General features: G+C 40.1%; 4 protein-coding genes across 5 annotated transcripts in view; 3 read left to right on the forward strand and 1 right to left on the reverse strand.

Annotated features, from left to right (window-relative positions):
• Window positions 1-912, forward strand: part of LOC116841768 — a 156,978-nt gene extending 156,066 nt beyond the window's left edge. Inside the window, exon 5 of the mRNA XM_032810112.1 lies at window positions 820-912. The gene's annotated coding sequence lies outside the window, so the exon portion shown is untranslated. The remainder of the gene's footprint in view (window positions 1-819) is intronic.
• The window catches only part of LOC116841771 (coiled-coil domain-containing protein 170), a 26,685-nt gene extending 24,264 nt beyond the window's left edge, over window positions 1-2,421 (reverse strand). Inside the window, 2 exon segments of the mRNA XM_032810115.1 lie at window positions 2,096-2,229; window positions 2,232-2,421. Of these exon segments, the coding sequence (XP_032666006.1) occupies window positions 2,096-2,229; window positions 2,232-2,421 (324 nt within the window).
• A 3,511-nt stretch (window positions 2,422-5,932) lies between these two features.
• Window positions 5,933-8,379, forward strand: LOC116841797 (probable ATP-dependent RNA helicase DDX28). Its single transcript, XM_032810171.1, has 7 exons — window positions 5,933-6,108; window positions 6,225-6,446; window positions 6,535-6,849; window positions 6,935-7,192; window positions 7,267-7,380; window positions 7,463-7,854; window positions 8,094-8,379. The coding sequence occupies exons 1-7, from the start codon at window positions 6,034-6,036 to the stop codon at window positions 8,329-8,331; spliced, it is 1,614 nt and encodes a 537-aa protein (XP_032666062.1). The 5' UTR covers window positions 5,933-6,033; the 3' UTR covers window positions 8,332-8,379.
• Window positions 8,380-13,122: 4,743 nt separating this feature from the next.
• LOC116841822 (signal-induced proliferation-associated 1-like protein 1) overlaps window positions 13,123-18,633 on the forward strand; it is an 85,228-nt gene continuing 79,717 nt past the window's right edge. The window contains exon 1 of one of the 2 annotated variants that reach the window (XM_032810218.1): window positions 13,123-14,231. The gene's annotated coding sequence lies outside the window, so the exon portion shown is untranslated. The remainder of the gene's footprint in view (window positions 14,232-18,633) is intronic. The other variant, XM_032810222.1, reaches the window with a different exon arrangement.

An 18,633-nucleotide genomic window follows, 5' to 3' on the forward strand; every position in this document is an offset into this window, starting at 1 on the left:
CCCCCCCGGTAGCGTCCGATAAATTAAGATCGACTTCGAAAGCACGCGACAGCGCGAGCGGACTGGGGATGAGGAGGGTAGCGACAGCGACAGGTGAAATCGATTGCGTGCAACGCTATGGCAACCACGACCCTTGTTCACGCGCGAGTCGATACGCCCGCGATTCGCGCGATTGCGGGCCGAGGGGCTCCGGCGTGGCGTAAGGGAGACGGTAATAAACGAACGTGACGGAATCTCGTGAGCGTCCGCAATTACGCGCAGTCGTTAATGACAACGGCGACGACGACGTGCTCTAGATGGAGGGAACATCCTGATTACGCTCTGCGATGCTTGATTTGTTTTCTCGCGACTGTGATTGAAGCCGCATAGATTAGATTAAGATCGGCGTAGTTGTTATCTGTTTAATTCATTGATGCAATTTATTCGTCATTCATCGTCACGTAGTTTGTTGACATGTGGTGTTAATTGAAATATGAGAAATACAATGTAACACATCGTTTTAAATTATTTCAATCTCGCTAATTTCACAAGATTCCTTTCTCTCCTAGAGAAGATGTAGGAGAGGGTCCGTTCTACTGCGAATTCTTCAAAATAAAACAATATGATCAGCCTATCCATGGCTCTGAAACATTTGCAGTGCTAAACACGAATCTCATCTATAAATATACCCATATAGCACAAATTTCTAAAAGATTTCTTAAACAGTTCCAAAAGAATTCTCAAGTTCTCCAGAACACTTTTAGAATTCTTTAAGAAGTCTTTTAGAGATTTGTGCTATATGGGTATAAATAATCGAGTTGATGTATTTTGATTTTTCAGGAGTCTACAATTCACTTTACTTCAGGATACGCGTCGGATCAAGAACTTCCAACCAGGAGGCACGATATTAAAATAAATGCATCTTATCCGCTACATGGAAGTTTCTTTGGCTAAAAATAGCCGGTACATTGTGCTCGAATCCGGTCGATCGGGATAGGCTCAATGTGGCGAATCGATTCGCCGGCCGATCAATGTCCCATCAAATAACTATGTTGATCAATATCGCGCGCACTTCCGCTATTGATCTGTTGCCCTTCGATGGGCGTACTATGTACGTCCCGGCATGTACACATTGAAAGCCTTTGTAGCGGATGATACGGCAGTGCACGTGACCTCCGTACGATTAGCATGTGAATGCGTTTGTGCATGTTGCATGTACCTATGTGATACCGCGACGGTGGGGTTGATAAGCCAGTGTGACGTAGCTCACGAGGTATACCGCGCCGTCTACAACTCTCCGCTCGTAGAATTCTACTAAGCTCGACAATACAGTCGCGACTTGTTACGCGTGTATTGAGAAAATACGAGGGAAATTATAACCGCGATATTCGCATGTAATTAACCTGAATTTTTCCTATTACCGCAATTTCTATTGTACAATTTTTCTATAATTTTCCTTATTTTTTCCTCATGATTTTCTTAACCCTCCCTCTAACGCAAAAATTTAACTCACCGTATGGGGAATCAATATTCTAATAAATTAACCCTTAAAATATCAAACTATCATCCTTTGTTTCGTACATGGAATGCTAAGGAGTAGGAGGAAGGGGTGAGAAATGTCCACCGAGAATACTTCACGCGCGGATATGCTTCGTGATCCGAAACGTGTGTTTTTACGAATCTCCATTAGGAACAATCAAAAGTCACAGAAGATGTAACTCGCAACAATATTCATAGATTTATTGACATAACATTCGAATGATTACACATTGGTAATGGTGATACCAAAGATGTGGACACTGTACATCTCTCCCTCTTACAACTCCAATACTCCAAGGGTTAATTTATACAAATTAATTTGTTATCCGCGCGCATCGTCACTTAAATCCGTCACTTCGTCCCGTCGTTTGTTCGATAAAACAAAGACAACCCGCAACAACAACAATAGCAACAACTACAACAATCTCGTGTGACTGCCACTTGACGGCTAGGCGGTTCTTCGCGTGCACCCTCATCCTTCTATACGACAGCGTGCGTGCGTGCGTGAGTATGCGTGCACTGTGCCGATACTGAGGTGAGAGAGAAGAGCGAGCAATGCTCGTCGTCATCGATTGACCTTCCGGGGCGAGGAGATGCAGAGCGTCTCAAAGATCTTCAGGTCCTCCTCGTCGGCCGCCTCTTGAGCCTCTTGCGCCTCCTGCGCTTCGGCGTCGGAAGCCATCCCGCTCCTCCGTCTCTCCTGCCGTCCTCCTCAGTCGCGAGGTAAACGCAGCCACCCTCACGGATATAGGTGCGACATCCTCCGCGAACAGCCGCGAACAGCCTGCAGGGAATAGAAACGCACGACACCGACCAAGCACGCTTGCCACCACCGACGACCGTCGACGAGCAGTGGGTAAAACGACGTCTGTGAGCGTCGCGACGGCAGCGATCGAAACGCATCGATCCGAGAAAACAACGGCAAACCGCATACTCTTTGCGCGCGCCTTCTTTCGCCCAAGAAACGCTGAGGTCTCTGCCCTTCAATAAAGGATGGTTTGGTTTTCGCGGAGGGCTAAAGGGAGGTGTTAACTTCCTGAGGAGATGTCTTCGTTTCGCATACTTTCGGACCTTTTGCTGATTATAGAACTCTGTTCTAGTTGCGTTAATTTTGTATTTACAAATGTTTATGTCAATTTTTAGAAAAGGTCTATTAAAAATTTGTTAAAAAAGAAGTCGGGACTCAAGATTAATGAGATTTGTATTGTCGTCCTCCTTTTGAAATGATTAATTAATGGAATTTTTTTCGCGCTCTTCATAACTTCTTTGCTAATTGTTATTTTCAATCGCATCGTAAGAATATTGCGAGGATTAAGATTTCACTTTGTTAACATTCTCGTTACTTTTCTTGCGGTTAATGCATTCCAATTACACACGAAAAGTTTGCACAACTCAAAACGCGACAAATTAATATGTTTAATTAATAATAGTTACCATTAATTAGCATTAATAGTTAGCATTAACAAATCAAGATTTGTCATACGTGTAATTATTTTATAAAGTTTGTCAAGTCACACTACGTAAACGAAAAATTGCATGAAAACTAGAACCGTTTTAAAATCAGACTTTTCTCTTTAATTTGTATACAGGTGAATTACGATGCGATTTCTTTCAACCATGTTATTTCATGTTAAAGCAAAAAGTATCCTCTCGATTTAGATCACTTATAAAAATTGAACGAATCGATGTATGATCTTCGTCAAAAAATGAATATAAAGCTTAAAATTTCTTCTTTAATATGTTTTTATCAGCTAATAGAAAAAAACTTGATGCGTAGAAAAAATGCGATGCGGAAACCCAACTAAAAGATAAGTTTGCAAATCGATGTTTGCCATTTTTCATTTAGCTAAATATATTTTGGCAAAATTAATACTAATATGATTAAAAACTAGAAACTTCAAACTGCAAAATGCTTTTTGAATTATTTTTGTTATTTTTAAAATGTAAAATGCTTCGTTATTTTTAAATTTGCAAAATGCTTTTTGAATTATTTTCGAAGTTATAACGTGTCGAATTTTGTCTATTATTCATGTAGATGACTAATCAAAATAAATCTTGACAATAAATATTAAGAGGAAGAGAAATAAATTGGAGACTGGGTACCTTAGTGGTAGTTTAAAACAATGATTATTTCCTTTCTCCAACTTCTGCATTCCGAATACAATAAAAAGATGCCTGACCCACCGTTGAATAGTACTACTTAAAAGATGAAGGTGTGGTTGATCTATATGACTTATACTACGACTTCGATTTTTCATTGAGGAAAGTGGCGGCTCGTAGCGGAGACTTCAGAATTAATTTGCAACGTCCAGATAGAAATAACGGGTCTAATAATTCTTCAAACCTGTTACTTCTGTCCGAACATAGAGAGAAGCTTGAGAGCGGCCACCAGCTTGATTTTAGTGGCCAGAGCTAGGCGCTAGAGTCCCTATAAGATAGAGTCTGGCCACTCGACTAGTATTTTTAGAAAAATATGGCGGTCGTATATATATGAACGCAGCTGGTATTTATCGCGTTACGAGATAAAAGTGTCAGTTTGGCTATAGATTGTTAATAGAAGTAAGTAAAATTATTCTGTATGTAGTTTCCATGGCAAAATAAAAAAGTTAATTCAATTAAAAATTGTGATATTATAAAAAAATTGTATTCATTATATAAATTGTTATCGTAACCTCGTATTATTTTGAATAATATCTAAAAAAGCAATTGCATAAAATAATGCAATACAAATTCTCGATATTTTTAAATTTCAAAATGACAACATGTCATGTTCCATGATGCAAGAACTATTATCAGAAAGGCTTTTCACAGTATTCACTTCCTGCAGATTAATAATGTTTCAAGTTTACAACCAAATTATGTTTTTATTTATTCATTTTAGAGTTTAGTAAAAAAAACTACTAATTGTTTATAATTTTTTTATTTTACTTTTCAAATTATCCCGCTTCCTATGGCAATTTCTATTGGTTCTGCCACGTTTATCCAAACCTTGTTTCGACTAATAAGGATAAACACGCACATGCGCAGACTCTATCTTATAGGGATTCTACTAGGCGCATTTTCAAGGCGCCATCTAACAAAATGCGCCTTTACTACGTTCATTAGGCGCATTCTCGCGGTGGTAACGATAAAATGCGCCTGGTTCGTGCCTATACAATAATATCGCTGCTAGATCGCTTCATGCCTACGTCGCGCGGTCCGTTCACAATGTGAGACAAAAATAGAGCGATTGGACGTCTGTCCTTTTCTATCTTACTATCATTGTACGAAAGTACAACAGGCACGAACCAGGCGCACTTTGTTAGATGGCGTCTCAAAAATGCTCTAGCTCTGGCCATTGAAATCAGGATGGTGCCGCTCTCATGCTTCTCTCTGCCGAACGTTATAAATTAGTTCCGAAGTCTTCGCTGCGAGCCGCCACTTTCCACAACGAAGAATCGAAGCCGTAGTTAATAATTATGTATCAACAACATTGTATAATATTTTTGAGAAAATTACATACTTTAGCGATTGGTATCACAAGGGTCGGATAGGCTTAGCACTTAGATCCGAACACCTTTTGTACACTCTTTATTCTCAATAAAAAAAAAAAAAAAAACGAAGCCGTTTAACTCAACAATGGATCAGGCACATCTTCATTTTTTTAAGTAGTACTATCCAAAAACAAGTTAGACATGCTTTTATTCTATTCTAAAAAGTAAATAAAATTCAGCGGACTATAATTTTAGCAAAAATAATACTACGAAGATTTGATAAGCATTTTATAGCTTAAAATCTTTTTAGTTCTTAAACATATTAATTTTGTAATTTTATCAGGTTTTGTCAAAATATATTGAGTCAAAAATGATATCCGATTAATTTTTAACCTCACTTTTCAGTTAAATTCTTACATTGAAAATTTCTTTTTGTTATAAATCTATTTTAAAGAACGCGTTTGAGAGAGAGAAAAAATTTGAAGTTTTATACTTAAAAATTTGAAGTTTTATACATTTTTTGTCTCTCTCACATCTATTCGTTTATTTTCTATAAACCATCAAAGCCAGAAGAATGTTTTTTTATTTTAACATTAGATAAGATGTTAAAAATATCACGCTGCAATTTATACTTGCATGCAAGTTAAAGAAAAAATCTACGTTTTAAGATAATAGAATAGTTGCTTGCATTTTTGACATTTTTACATCTAACACCCGTCGCACACTAGATCTCTTTTTAGGTTGCATTCCAAAACATCTTTTTCGAGAAAAATTTTACTCTTAAATCTATAGTTCATGTTACATACACTATAGATTTAAGGGTAAAATTTTCCTCGGAAAGGACGTTTTGGAATGCAACCTTAGAAAAAAATCTCTCATTGCATTTCGCTCATTCGTATCTGCGTATGCAACAGGCGTTAAGTGTAAAAGTGTCAAAAGTGCAAACAGCGCGAACAAATGTATTGTCGGTAATTCAGGATGGCAATCGTCTAATGGTGCATGTTACGTTGTTATACACGTACTGTGTAATTATTGATTATTAATGATGTTTTCTCGATTTTGTAACTTGTGTCACAAAACTACGAATGTTCAATTTGTAAAATTGCAAAGGTGCTATGTAAGTGTGATTTTTCCTTTAATTAGGTTAGGTTTCCTTTATTTAGGTTAAGTTTGAATAGTTAATGTTATATATATGTGGAGAATTCGTATAGATATTAACATTATTTGTTACAGAGAAAAGGAAGCTCTAATAATAAAAAGAAAAGAAATGTATCTTGCACTAATTTACCAGAAAAAGCAAAAAAAGGAACCGCTATAATTATCTGCAAGAAGAAGGAATTAAACTTTTATGAAGGACAAATATACTCTAAGTTTGAGCCTATACCATTGGCTGCCAAAGGATGGCATCACTATAAGTCTAAAGGAGATTACTTCTTCATACATCCTCTTGTAAACGTATGATATTGATTATTAATTTTTTAATGTATGTTCTATGATTATTTTTATTTATAAATATATCTCCTACATATTATTCGTCTTTCAGGTTGAGCAAGAAGCATATGTTGAATCGGACGAAATAGAATCTTTTAACAATTTTGGTTTAGATCAACAACTAATAAATGTTTTAGAAAGATATAGTATCACAAGGCCTCTAAAGATACAAATAGATGGAATACCTAAAATAATGAATGGTTCTAATACTGTCATAACTGCAGAAACTGGATGTGGGAAAACACTGTCTTATTTAATACCTATGATAAATAAGATTTTAACATGGAAAACATTAAAGAATAGACCGTACAATAGTCCATTGGGATTGATTGTAACACCTACTCGAGAATTAGCATTTCAAATTGGGGTTCGTATCGTATATTCTTTCTAGCACAAAACTAATTGTATATATGCATTATTATATATCTTTGAAAACATATGTTTTTTTACAGTTAGAAGCAGAAAAAATATGTCAATATCTTGGTATCAGAACGAAGACATTTACTGGTGGGAAGACAAAAAAGATTCTATTAGATCCTCCTTTAGGACATGTTGACATCATTGTAGCTAGTTTTGGAGTTATTAGTAAGTTAACGACAAACGATATTTACAAATTAGACATGGTCAGATATATTGTACTGGATGAAGCAGATTCATTATTTGATGAAACATTTGAAGACAAGTTGCAAGTGTTCTTAAGAAGAATACCAGTACGTTTATATATTTATTCATTCATGTAATATTCATCTAATATATACAAATCTAAATACTGTGTTGGTTTCAGATCGGCTTTGTGCAAAATTTAAATAATACTGAATTTCCGAATGCTGCCCAATTAACAGTAACGTCTGCAACTATGCCTTCTAGGATGTCAGAGGTTCTGGAGAATATTGTAAATGTAAGTGAATCCTATTTCTTTGTAAAATTGAGATTATACTAAAATTATTGAAACATGTATTATATATTATATTCTCTTGCAGATAGATTCGTTAATACAGGTGAAATCAGACAAACTGCATCACATTCTCGTGCCACAAAAATTTATGAGGATAGGCCCAAGTGATAAACCAATAGAACTTTTAAAATATATCAAGCCAAAGGTAGCGAATAAAGAACCGGTGATCATATTCAGCAACAACAGTGCCACATGTAATTGGGTCAGTATGTTCCTGAACAACAGTTACATAAAAACTGTTCATTTGAGCGGCACCATGCCGATGTATATGAGAAATGGCATGTACGCCAACTTCAAGAGTGGTAGATGCAATGTGTTGTGCACTACAAACGCGGGCTCGCGGGGTTTAGACACAGTGGCGGTACGCCATGTGTTGAATTACGAATTTCCGCTCAGTACCACCGACTATATTCACAGGTATATCCATCTTATAGTTCATCTTATAAAAAATTAATGTCAATAATATGTACATGTATAAATTTATTATAATAAATCTGCACATATATATTTATACTCCCAATTCAGCAAGCAACAATGAAATGTCGATAGAGTATATAAATTTATGTATATTAATGTTCATATCAGGATATTTTATATTACAACGTGTGTAATATATGTGGCAAACTTTAATGCACTGTTGCATGATGCGGTTTTAGATGCGGTAGAACCGGAAGAGTCGGTAGTGTTAAAGACTGCAGAGTGACCAATTTCGTAAGCACTTTGGCGGAAATCGGCCTGGTGCGAAAGATAGAGAGGGCAACACGGAAAATGAAACCGATACCGATCTGCGATATTTACGGAACGCAGGAAGACAACGAAGAACCACTTAAATTACAGAACGTTGACGATAAAGAACAGGCAAATGTTAACAAGGAGTTCAGCATACCGTACTGAGATGTATCATATGAGTGTTATATAAATAAAACTTCTCTACTCGTTTAATTTTCTCGCGACTGTACGAAAGTTACACGAACGCTCGACGCTATTCCATAGATGTGGACTCGCGCCGATAACGTTCGTTTTTCGCGTAGCTTATCTAATTAAAGTTCCTTGACAGTCGCACTAGTATTTTACGAGGAAATTCATAAAGTGCTGTCTGATGGAATCAAGTAATTAGCGAAATTAGCATCTCTCCTAACTCTATTTGATCTCTTAAAAAGACTTCAACCCGAATAATTGTCCTCTTTACTCGACCGATGAGCTTATCGGACCTGACCTTTCACCATGGTCATTTTGATTTATGACGTTAGAAATGCGAGAAAATGCATGCTCAAAATTCCTGCACAGTACGTCGAAAAAAAGAGATATATTCAAAAAATGACACTTGCAATTGATTAAGACTTCTAAAATATTCTGAATACTTTCCTTTTATTCTAACAATCAATAAATAATCATAAAATTAACATGATATGCACCCTTTCATTTTTGCTTATATTTCTTCATTATTTTGTCACGTTAAATTTACAGTTATTTATCGTTTTTTCCCTCGCTTCTGACGTCATAAATCAAGATTGCCACGACGAGGGACCAGGAGCTTTAATTACTACGATCCATATTTGAATATTATCCGTCGGAACTTTCCAGTACACAATATGTCTCTTTTCCCCGCAGTAAACTTTTTTCTAATTTGCTTTAATCTTTGCTTTTTGTAGGCAAGTTTTTATACGTGGATAATGACACCTAGAGAGCAAATTTCACACTCGTCCACATGGATAGCGTATTCGCAACAGACGAGGGAATTAATCAAGCCGCGTCCTACGTCCAAACGCTTCCCCGTCGCCGCTGCTCATTCTCCGACGGTGCCTTTTATCATACCGATTCCTGAATTCCGAGTTTCAGTTCCAGGGAGGAAACCACGACCCACACCCACAGCACATCCATGCGTGTGCTCGTCCATCCGTTCGTCCAATGTTCCGTCATGTCCGGCCGGCACTCCCACACCGGACGCCCACACGCGCGGCAAATAGTAATACTCCCCCGGACGATGGCAGACCGTATGTCTAGACGGTTGCTCGTCGTCGTCGTTGTTGTCGCCGCCACTGCTGCCGCCATTGTCGTCGTCGTTGTCAGTTTATTATTCGCGCGCGCTGGGTTTTAGCGAAATTAAACGCGCCCGGCACGCGTCGACGTTTGTCCGTGGCGCGCCACGTGGTGGTGGGTGCGCCGGGTCGTGTCACCACGGCACACGAAAGGACCGTGTCCCACGATAGCGTCCCATGAGAAACGGAAGACACCACGATGGGCAAGCGAAGGCCAGAGCGAATTACGTCGACCGATATCGTCACCCGAATAGTCGTCCGCGTTATTCCGCGAGAAACGTGTTAATGGGGAAGGACACTCGCTCATCTGCTCGTTTAGTTGCAACGACAATGATACGTAAATTCAAGATAGAGATGCACCAGCGAAAGAATGTATCATATCCGTGGGAGATGTTAGATAATCCGCTCAATGCGCTTGCCAAGTGAAAATTTCTACCTGTAATTTCTGCGTCTGTTTTTCATTAGATGACGCGTGACATTTAATTGAATTTAATTTCGTCTCGTCATAATTAAATTTCTTTTTAACCTATAAATATTGTTAGATGATCCGCACAATGCGTTTGCTAAGTGGAAATTTAATTTCTACCAACTTGAATTTCTACATCTGTCTTTAAAGTGCCAATTAAGACATCTTTAATCCATTCGGTGATACGTGAGACTTAAATTAATTTTGTCTTGGTAGGATAAGTTTATCCTTAGTTCATAAATTTATGTTCCATGACGACAAAGGCACTCCTCGTATATTTAATAACACTCTCACTACTTTCAGAGTTACGGAAAACAAACGAACTGTTGTTGTTAAACATAAAAAAGAAAGGTTGTCTTTGTCGCCAGAGAACTCTTTTGTTTTCACCAGAGTATAGTCCTAAAGTTTATCCTTAGTTATTTTTCGACGACTACTACACCGCTTTTGTTTGCCATCTCGCGTGCGTTTTCGCCCATTATAGTTGCTATGTGCTGTAATCGGTCAAGACGATGGTTTCGCGCTCCCGAACACGCTTCTGTTACGTTCGCGATTTAACACGCGTCGTTAGCATCCACGCGCTCCGAAAGTGCCGCGCGGTCACGCCTTTAGTACACCGTCATTAAAGTTACATCTACGAGCGAGCATGCCGCGAAGAACGGTAAACGCGAACGATGAGTTGCCGGTAGTGATGGCGACGGCGGCGATAATAATGGACTAATTAGTGTGGGTAGCTGCGTGACATGTAGGACAAAAGGGGCAGTTCGGAGGCGGCCGGCCTCCGATGTAACATCTATGCGGGAGATCTGGTCCGATATTAACCAGACCAGACTTTACGCGCCACACGCACGGTTTCTGACAGGCGTCGTAAACTTCAACCGCAGTGTTCAGTCGGGGTTTATTTAACCCATTTCCATTTCTAAAATTGGATAACTCCGTAGCTGTCCGTGGTGCATGAAATTTTTTAACCATACGACCTCTGGTATTTGTTTCTAGTTTTGAACAAGTGTTTGTACAGAAACTCGAACACGTTCGACTCGACATGGGTGCGAAAATCTCCAATAGACATTCATGTTAATTGGGCCAATTCTAGAGCTTCATTAATTAGCTAAGTGCTGGTACAAGATAATAGGATGTAAGAATAAACGCTGTCACCAAACACTGCTCAGAGCTATCAGTTAGTGAAATAATTTTCATAAGCAACAACACGTTAGTGTAACAACTAGGAAATAATTATGTATCACGTTTAATTGGCTTGATTAAGATCCATGTGTACATAAGGAACAAGCGCTGTCTGCGCGTAGGTTGCGCGTAAAAAGATAACTCACAAACTTCTTCACGTGGTCGCGGACTATTGTTTACGCGGAGATACCCCAATACTAGTTTCTCCAACAACACGCGCCCGCATCCAGCCATGACCGGAGAAAAAGTACGATTTCTTGGGAACGTTCGTCAATGACAATGACCCGCAGAAGGAGAAAATAGGCCAGTCATAGGTTTGGAAGAGTCTTCGAATTTATTTACGTGTTGCTGTGTATGTATCTATAAGTAACGGAAAAACGATGTATAAAGAGTCATAATTAAGGATATTACATACGTGAGAGAAACAGTTTTGTTTGTAACTGAATTTTTTATTGCCAAGGAGGAATAAGAACTAGATGGAAACCTCAGTTGTAGGAACAGAAAGATTGCTGTAGGAAGTTTCACTCAATTGTTTTCAAATTCTAATAGTTCATTGTAACGAGATGCTATGCTTGAAAGTTTATCGGCAGGATACTGATATTTTTCTGTAAAGTTTATGTCGTATTATTACACAAAAAATTTGCGTTTTTTAGCTTCACGGTACTGAGATCTTTCCACGCATGTAGGGAAATATCATAATGATGCTCTACATGAAATAAAATAGTTATTACGCATATAGCAACAAATGATAGTGACGAATTGCCACCATGACTTTAATGAAAGAAAATATCATCCTGTTGGTAAATTACTTCGTACTTTTAAGGTGGGAAGCCACTATTATGAATATATAAAGTGCAAAGGATATGAATATACAAAGTGAAGGAAAGGGTTCAAGCATATTAGTCGTATATCTACCATCATGCATATTATTGCCGTTCGCATAATCGCCAGTCTCGTATGATGGAGTCGAACTTTTCTCCCCGAGTGCAATGAGTACAGATCGCCACGGAAACTCCATATCCGGTATCGCCGCGCTTCGTAACGCGTACCCATCAACATTTCGCACGGGAATTTCAAATATACGTCAAGAATGGGAAATTGATTTCGGTCACCACCGGTCAATTTTTTGCCACAACCGCACACCCCGCGTGCACCTTAATTCGATTTTAATACCTGCCTAAGGTACTCGCATTCGTGACATTCTCGACGAGGAAGCGTTTTGCCAAGTCATGCCTACCCAAGAACCGGAATCTGAGTGGAATTCGTGTAACCGCGTGTTAATCGTTATCACGATTGACAAAAAACTAGATAATGAGATAATGTGCGCAGTTACAATTTAATATTGCAATTCTAAGCAGAATCGTAAGTTTCGTAACTTGTTCTTGTAAAATTCGTCAGAACTTATGAATAAATTTACAAGTCTCTGCTATATGTCGTACAATCACTTGTAAATATCGTAAATTATATGAAATCGTAGATATTTACGAGTAATTGTACGACATATGATATTGCATAGACTTGTAAATCTACTCATAAATTCTAAAGAATTTTACAAGAACAAGTTACGAGACTTACGATTCTGCTTAGAATTGCAGCATAAATCGACATTAAAACATTTGAGACAGTCTTTGTTTTGCCACCTTCCAACGCAATAAAGTTGCACCGTGCAAGCTGGATGACGCAATTTTAAACTAAAAGTTTTAATCTCGAAAATTCTAAGTTAAATCTCCTCTGAGTGCTTATGTTCGAATTAAAGGCATCGTTAAAGGTAAACAACGTTAAATACACTGGCAGATGAAGTTCGATAGAGTCATCCTACACTTTCCGTCCTTCTTTCGAGCCGAGTGGCCCGCTAACTCGTCTCATTCTTTGAGCGCCGAAAGTGCGAGAAAGAAGACCGCGGCTGGAAACAACGGGGTTCACTGTTAGTCATCTCTATATCCTCCATTCGTCCACGTCTGCCGAGGAATCGAAGTGCTCCAGTGTTTCAGAGTACTGGCGACGGGCACGCGTTGCCTGAAGCTCGCTTGGTGGCGGCGAAGTAGGGAACGAATACTGCGTAGAGTGAAGGGAGAGAGGGGGGCGACAGCATCGACGATGACCGGTCCGCCAGGAACAACTTCAGTCGTTCCGCGGAGCGCAAGCAGTCGACATTGTGGAGTGTCGGTGCTCATACGAGAATCTTCGTCTCGCTGTTTCTTTCCACGAGATCGTTCTCTCACGTGCGTGACCTCTCTGAAATATAGTTGTCAACCGGCAGAGTCACGGGAATCATCAACTGCCCGGTGAAGAACGAGGGAGGAGAGAGGAAGGAGGCGCGAAGCGCCTCGAGAGTTGCGTTCAGCTTGACGCGTCGCGTGGCTAACTTCAGTGCGATACCACCATCTCGTCAGAGTGGAACGCGCGTTCGCAAGGCGCGCGTCATTGTGACTCGGCGTCGTTGACAAACAAAGTCGCGCCGCGCCGTAAGTGCGTCCCGAGGAAGAGAGAGAGAGTGCCGGCGGGCTCTCGCCAGCGCAGTCGGATCGCGACACCGGGATCGATTCGTCTCGCGACCCGGAGCGCTGAGAGATCGGAGTGAATTCCACTCGCAAACACGCGCACGCCATTCTCGTGCACTACGTGTCGGTGATACGTATGTCGTTTGGCGTCGGTTACGCATGAGCACGCTCGTTCAGCCTTCGCGCGACAACGTCGTTGACTACGAGCGTGAAGTCGTCGTGAGCCATTGGTCGTGAATCGAAATCGGCCGGCGATATCGAACGGCGACGCGAGGAATCCGGAAAGAGAAAGAGGTGAGAGAGAGAGAGAGAGAGAGGAGTGATACGAGCGACGACGAAAGATCGCGATCGAACGTGAATCAACCGTAGTGATTAACCGTCAGTGATCGCTGGTGCGGATTCCTTGGTGGTTATCTGTGAGAGAGCACGAGACCGCGAAGAGAGAGAGAGAGAAGGAAAAGGAGTCACGCGACACCGTCGGGAGCGTCGCGTCGTACAGTTTGGTGCTCCGAAGGGAAACCGGAAGCCGCTATATTGGAGAAGAAGCGGGAAAGCGGCGTGCCGCTGTTCTGTGTGCCGCGGCAGAGGCGTTCGTCCCAGCCTGAAAACGTGAGTTCTTTTTTTCCTATAATATTCAATATACGAGCCTTTTCCGCTCGTACTTGCAATTTGTGCAGTCGGAGTCGCAACGTCGATTGAGACATTGATAAATGATAACGCTGATAACGGTATTAATATATCATTAATATGTTGACTTGACTAAGTCTGCCAATGTATATTGACTACAAGACGGGTTTGTTATAGATCGGGAATCTAATAACTTTAATATTAATTATTAGACGTTTAGAGAGCTAGTATAGTAAAGAGAACAAATGTTATAAAATGGTAATTATTCAGTTTAAATCCCTCACCTCCGATTTCGATTAAAGTAAACTCATCGAAGCGTTTTTGCACGAAAAACAACTTTTTTATCTGACAAAATCGTCGCTCTCTACTGCGAAGCGAGATATTAGCTGACAAAGTTGACCATTATTAAAGTTAGGAAAACTATCACACCGACGACAAACAACGAGATGTATGTGCTCTGTAGTCACATGGCTAGAGACAGGCATCTTTTTTATTAATATTACGGAAACTATAGGAAATGTGCAAGTGGCTACGAAGCATACACATCTCGCTGTTTGTTGTCGGTGTGATAGTTTTCCATCCGGCTTAACCGCCGTTACGTTAAGACGTGTTCGAACACGTTCAGACCTGTGATTTTTTTGACAAACCTTTTGGTACCTTAGTGAAAGGGCCACAAAAAAAGGTTTGAATCCAAGACTGCGTTCGGAAAGTCGCTATTTAGCGCTATAAGTGTGCTCTGTCCTTGTTTGTTCCTGAAAGTTGAACAAGGACAGAGAACACTCATAGAGAACGCAACCCAAGTAAAATAAACAGAGAAAGAAAGAGAGAGAGAGAGAGAGAGAGATGCAGAACTAAGCTGATAAATGTTCAACCAGCTCGATCATAAACTGGATAGAGTTATATAATCACGTTTTTTGACATGAAAAAATCTGAGGAATACATTATAAATACGTTGCAATCGACTCAAATTTTGCTGATTAAGTCAAGGAATATAAACCGTATTAGCGTAGTCATTCTATCATTCTCACCGATAATTTATACGACAAATCCGCGCAATAGCCGACGTTTTAGCCAAGCAACACTGATTATACACAACGTACTTTAATTATGTTCTCACCGCGACCCAGTTGGTAAAGGCTAAATAACAATTTGCTCATAAAAAGCAGCTTGATTAGAGAATAACGTGGTAATGAGTACTGTGTGTCACAGTTTAAATTGCAAAGTAAACGGTTTCTCCCGAGCGGTAATTGTCGCGCTAAATAAACAACCGGAAAATGTCCATTCGCGACGATTCGTTAATCTCGCCGTCCGACGAAAAACCACGTCGCAGGGAGAATCAACAGACACGCGACCTGTATTTCAGCGTGACGCTCCCGTTGTTTATTTACGTACGGTTTACGTATGGAACATGCTCTCGTAAGCGAAGCTCGGCCTGAAATTTTTTTATTTACGAGCAGGATATTGCTCTATAACCGAATGTATTCTCTGTCCTTTGTTGTGAATCGCCCAGAGTATGATTCCGAGAAAATTCTGGAAACTACGGGGGAAATGTCGATCACGCGAGCAGGATATCGAAACCGCTGGAGAAGTATGATCGAAGCGCGTACGTGAAATCGATTGAAATTAATCACTGCAATCAGGCATGACGATGTAATTGGGTCGCGGCTGGCATAATTAAAACGTATGATTGCCCCCACTCTCTCGCGTGCATTACGGCGCCGTAATGACTCGAAGTCATTAATACAACGCGCGGAGATATAATCGCGTCGACGACAAGGTCGGCGCATACCGACATGCCGATAACGAGTAGGCCGCAATACGAGTTCCTGGCGTGGACTAGTCCGCGTATAATTAATCTCCGCGATTGATAATTAGCGAGATGGAATTTCCTCACACGCGATTACCATGGCATCACGAGCTCTCTCACAACCATGAGATCGCGTGCTGCTGTTCACGCAACTGCGCCACGTAACGATCGTTACCGTACCGCGATCATTTTCCATTTTCTAGCCGTTTCGGCATTGTGCGTCTGCGAAAGGGATCTTCACTCTCATGACGATTTTAAGCATTTTAAATATTGCAAGCGTGCGCTATCAATTATCCAATAAAGGATAGAGTATGAGAAGTCTGCAGACTCAACCAACGTTAGGTGTCAATGAAAATCAGATAAATTTGAGAGCACAGCCGTACAATGAAGGATTTAATTCAATTCTTTTTCTAATTTCGAATATCATTCTCTCTGATCGCGGTTAGGGAATGCTGCTCATTAGCAGCATTCCCTAATCGCGATCAGAGAGAATGATATTCGAAATTAGAAAAAAAATTGAATTAAACAATATAGTTTCTAATTGAATAATCCCTGTTAAACATTGCAATTCTTTCGGCGTGAGATCCCCTTATTTCTGCGTCCGTGTCAAGATGACGGCGATCGTTCTCGTTTCGTGTTGTGTGTGATGATGTATCTTTATGCCGCCCACGTGTCATCAGCGGTTCATCGTTGAAGAATGACGCGCGTCAAAGCGCATTGATATGCACGTGGGACGTTATTGCATGGTCGAAAGACCCTTGCCATTGCTCAAACTAACACACGTAATGATCCCCCGCCGCACACCTCGCGCACCGTCAAGATCTCGTTAAGGTCCCTCACATCTGAACTTTCAACGTCGCGCCTTCGTTCGTGAATGACCTTTTCCGTGGCTCCGGCAAGCGCCTCCGCGATTCGGGCACCTTTTTCATCGCGTCGTCTCGAGTGAACTCGACTCGAGACTGCCCGTCTCTTGACCGGCCGATCCGGGCGACCTTGTTCTCTAATAAAGGAGAAAAGCGATTTCCGTTTGATACAAATGAAGAGTAGTGTGTAGAGAATAGAGAGAGCCGGGAATATTACAATTTCTACGTTCACAAGTCACCATTGTGTGTGCGACATCGCCGGCGATACGCGCGCGGATACGCTTGAGAGCGCCGAAGAAATTCACCACCGTTTGTTTAATGTACAGGGTGTGGCGGCAACGCGCGGGACGGTACATCCGCGGAGATGAGGTGATCCTCCGTGCAAAAATAAGTCGAAAAATCGTGGAAAGTCTTTTTCGAGCGAGGCCTCGCTCGCGCAAAAACGCGCGAATAATGTTGCGCCTCTTTAACTCTTCATAGAACGAAACTTTTTTTTAAAAATGGTGACTTTGATGTCTATTACAAATTTATATACCTAGATACATGACAAATGTGTAACATATAAGAAATCTTATAATATTTATTATTATTATGATTATTGCTTGGCAAAAGTCGACTACAATCCATTCAGGGAAAATGTTCAATCATGTGCTCAATCAGGTTTTGTGGATAATATTTCAACCACTTTGCTTTTTTATTAAAATATTTGTAAATAAAAACTTAAACTTTGCAAAAACACAAAAGATTGTTTATTTGCATCAATTTGTATTTGCTGTTACACTCATGTTAAAAAGATTACAAAAATGTCACATACTATAATTTATGTCACATACGGATAAGTAGATATTATATTTTCATTTTATAAACAGCATTTTTTATTTACAGACAGCATTTTTTTTTTACAGGCAAATATTTGTATAGTTATGTGTAGACCTGTTTTCCATTATATTCATCTATATAACGTGTGGTTGTATAAATGATATGTAAAACAATACGGTCGAATGTTCAGTGTAAAATAGGTATTTTGAATGTTACGTGAGGTTAAAATATCGATCATAAACTTTTAGAGGGTTAAAGTTCAATTGTGGTCCATAGTGGTTTTGTTCTGTACGATACCGAACTCGTCTCTGTGTTAGAGAACAATTAATTGCTCACTGCCACGTATTGGCAAGACGTCGAATACATATGGATGTATATGATAATACAATCAGCTGCAATCGCGTCGGCCGTCTGTGAGAATGCCGGCGTTTAATGGCGGAATGGGCAACACCTTATCGTTTTCTTTCCGATCTGATTAACCTCGCTGATCTTATTGGCCGCTATTCCTACGCAACGTAGCGAATGACCTGAATTTCGTTTTGTCGCATTGCTCGTGGGAAAGAAACGTCTAGGTGATTTTGCTCCGGCGGTAAATTCCACGTTGAGTTATTTGTAGGCGAGTTACGATTCGCGGTTGCTTTCTAATGAAACGCTGCCGGAGTTACTTCCCAATTAAACGTAGCGTAAAATCACGGCCATATATTTTCGCTGTGATCGGACCGTCTTTGACATTAATTGCACTATCACGTGTAATTTCGAGAAAATTGATTCACAGATACATCGCGCGGGATCTTAGTAGACTCGGTTGTCCTACAAAAAAACAAGAAATCTGGTTTTTTTGCGTAAAACACCTCCGGCACGAGTCATCATCGTGTCATCATCAAAATTCCTCTCG

Source organism: Odontomachus brunneus, unplaced genomic scaffold, assembly GCF_010583005.1.
Source record: "Odontomachus brunneus isolate Ranch 3 - 2012 unplaced genomic scaffold, Obru_v1 Obru_scaffold_018, whole genome shotgun sequence".
NCBI classification, from domain to species: domain Eukaryota; kingdom Metazoa; phylum Arthropoda; class Insecta; order Hymenoptera; family Formicidae; genus Odontomachus; species Odontomachus brunneus.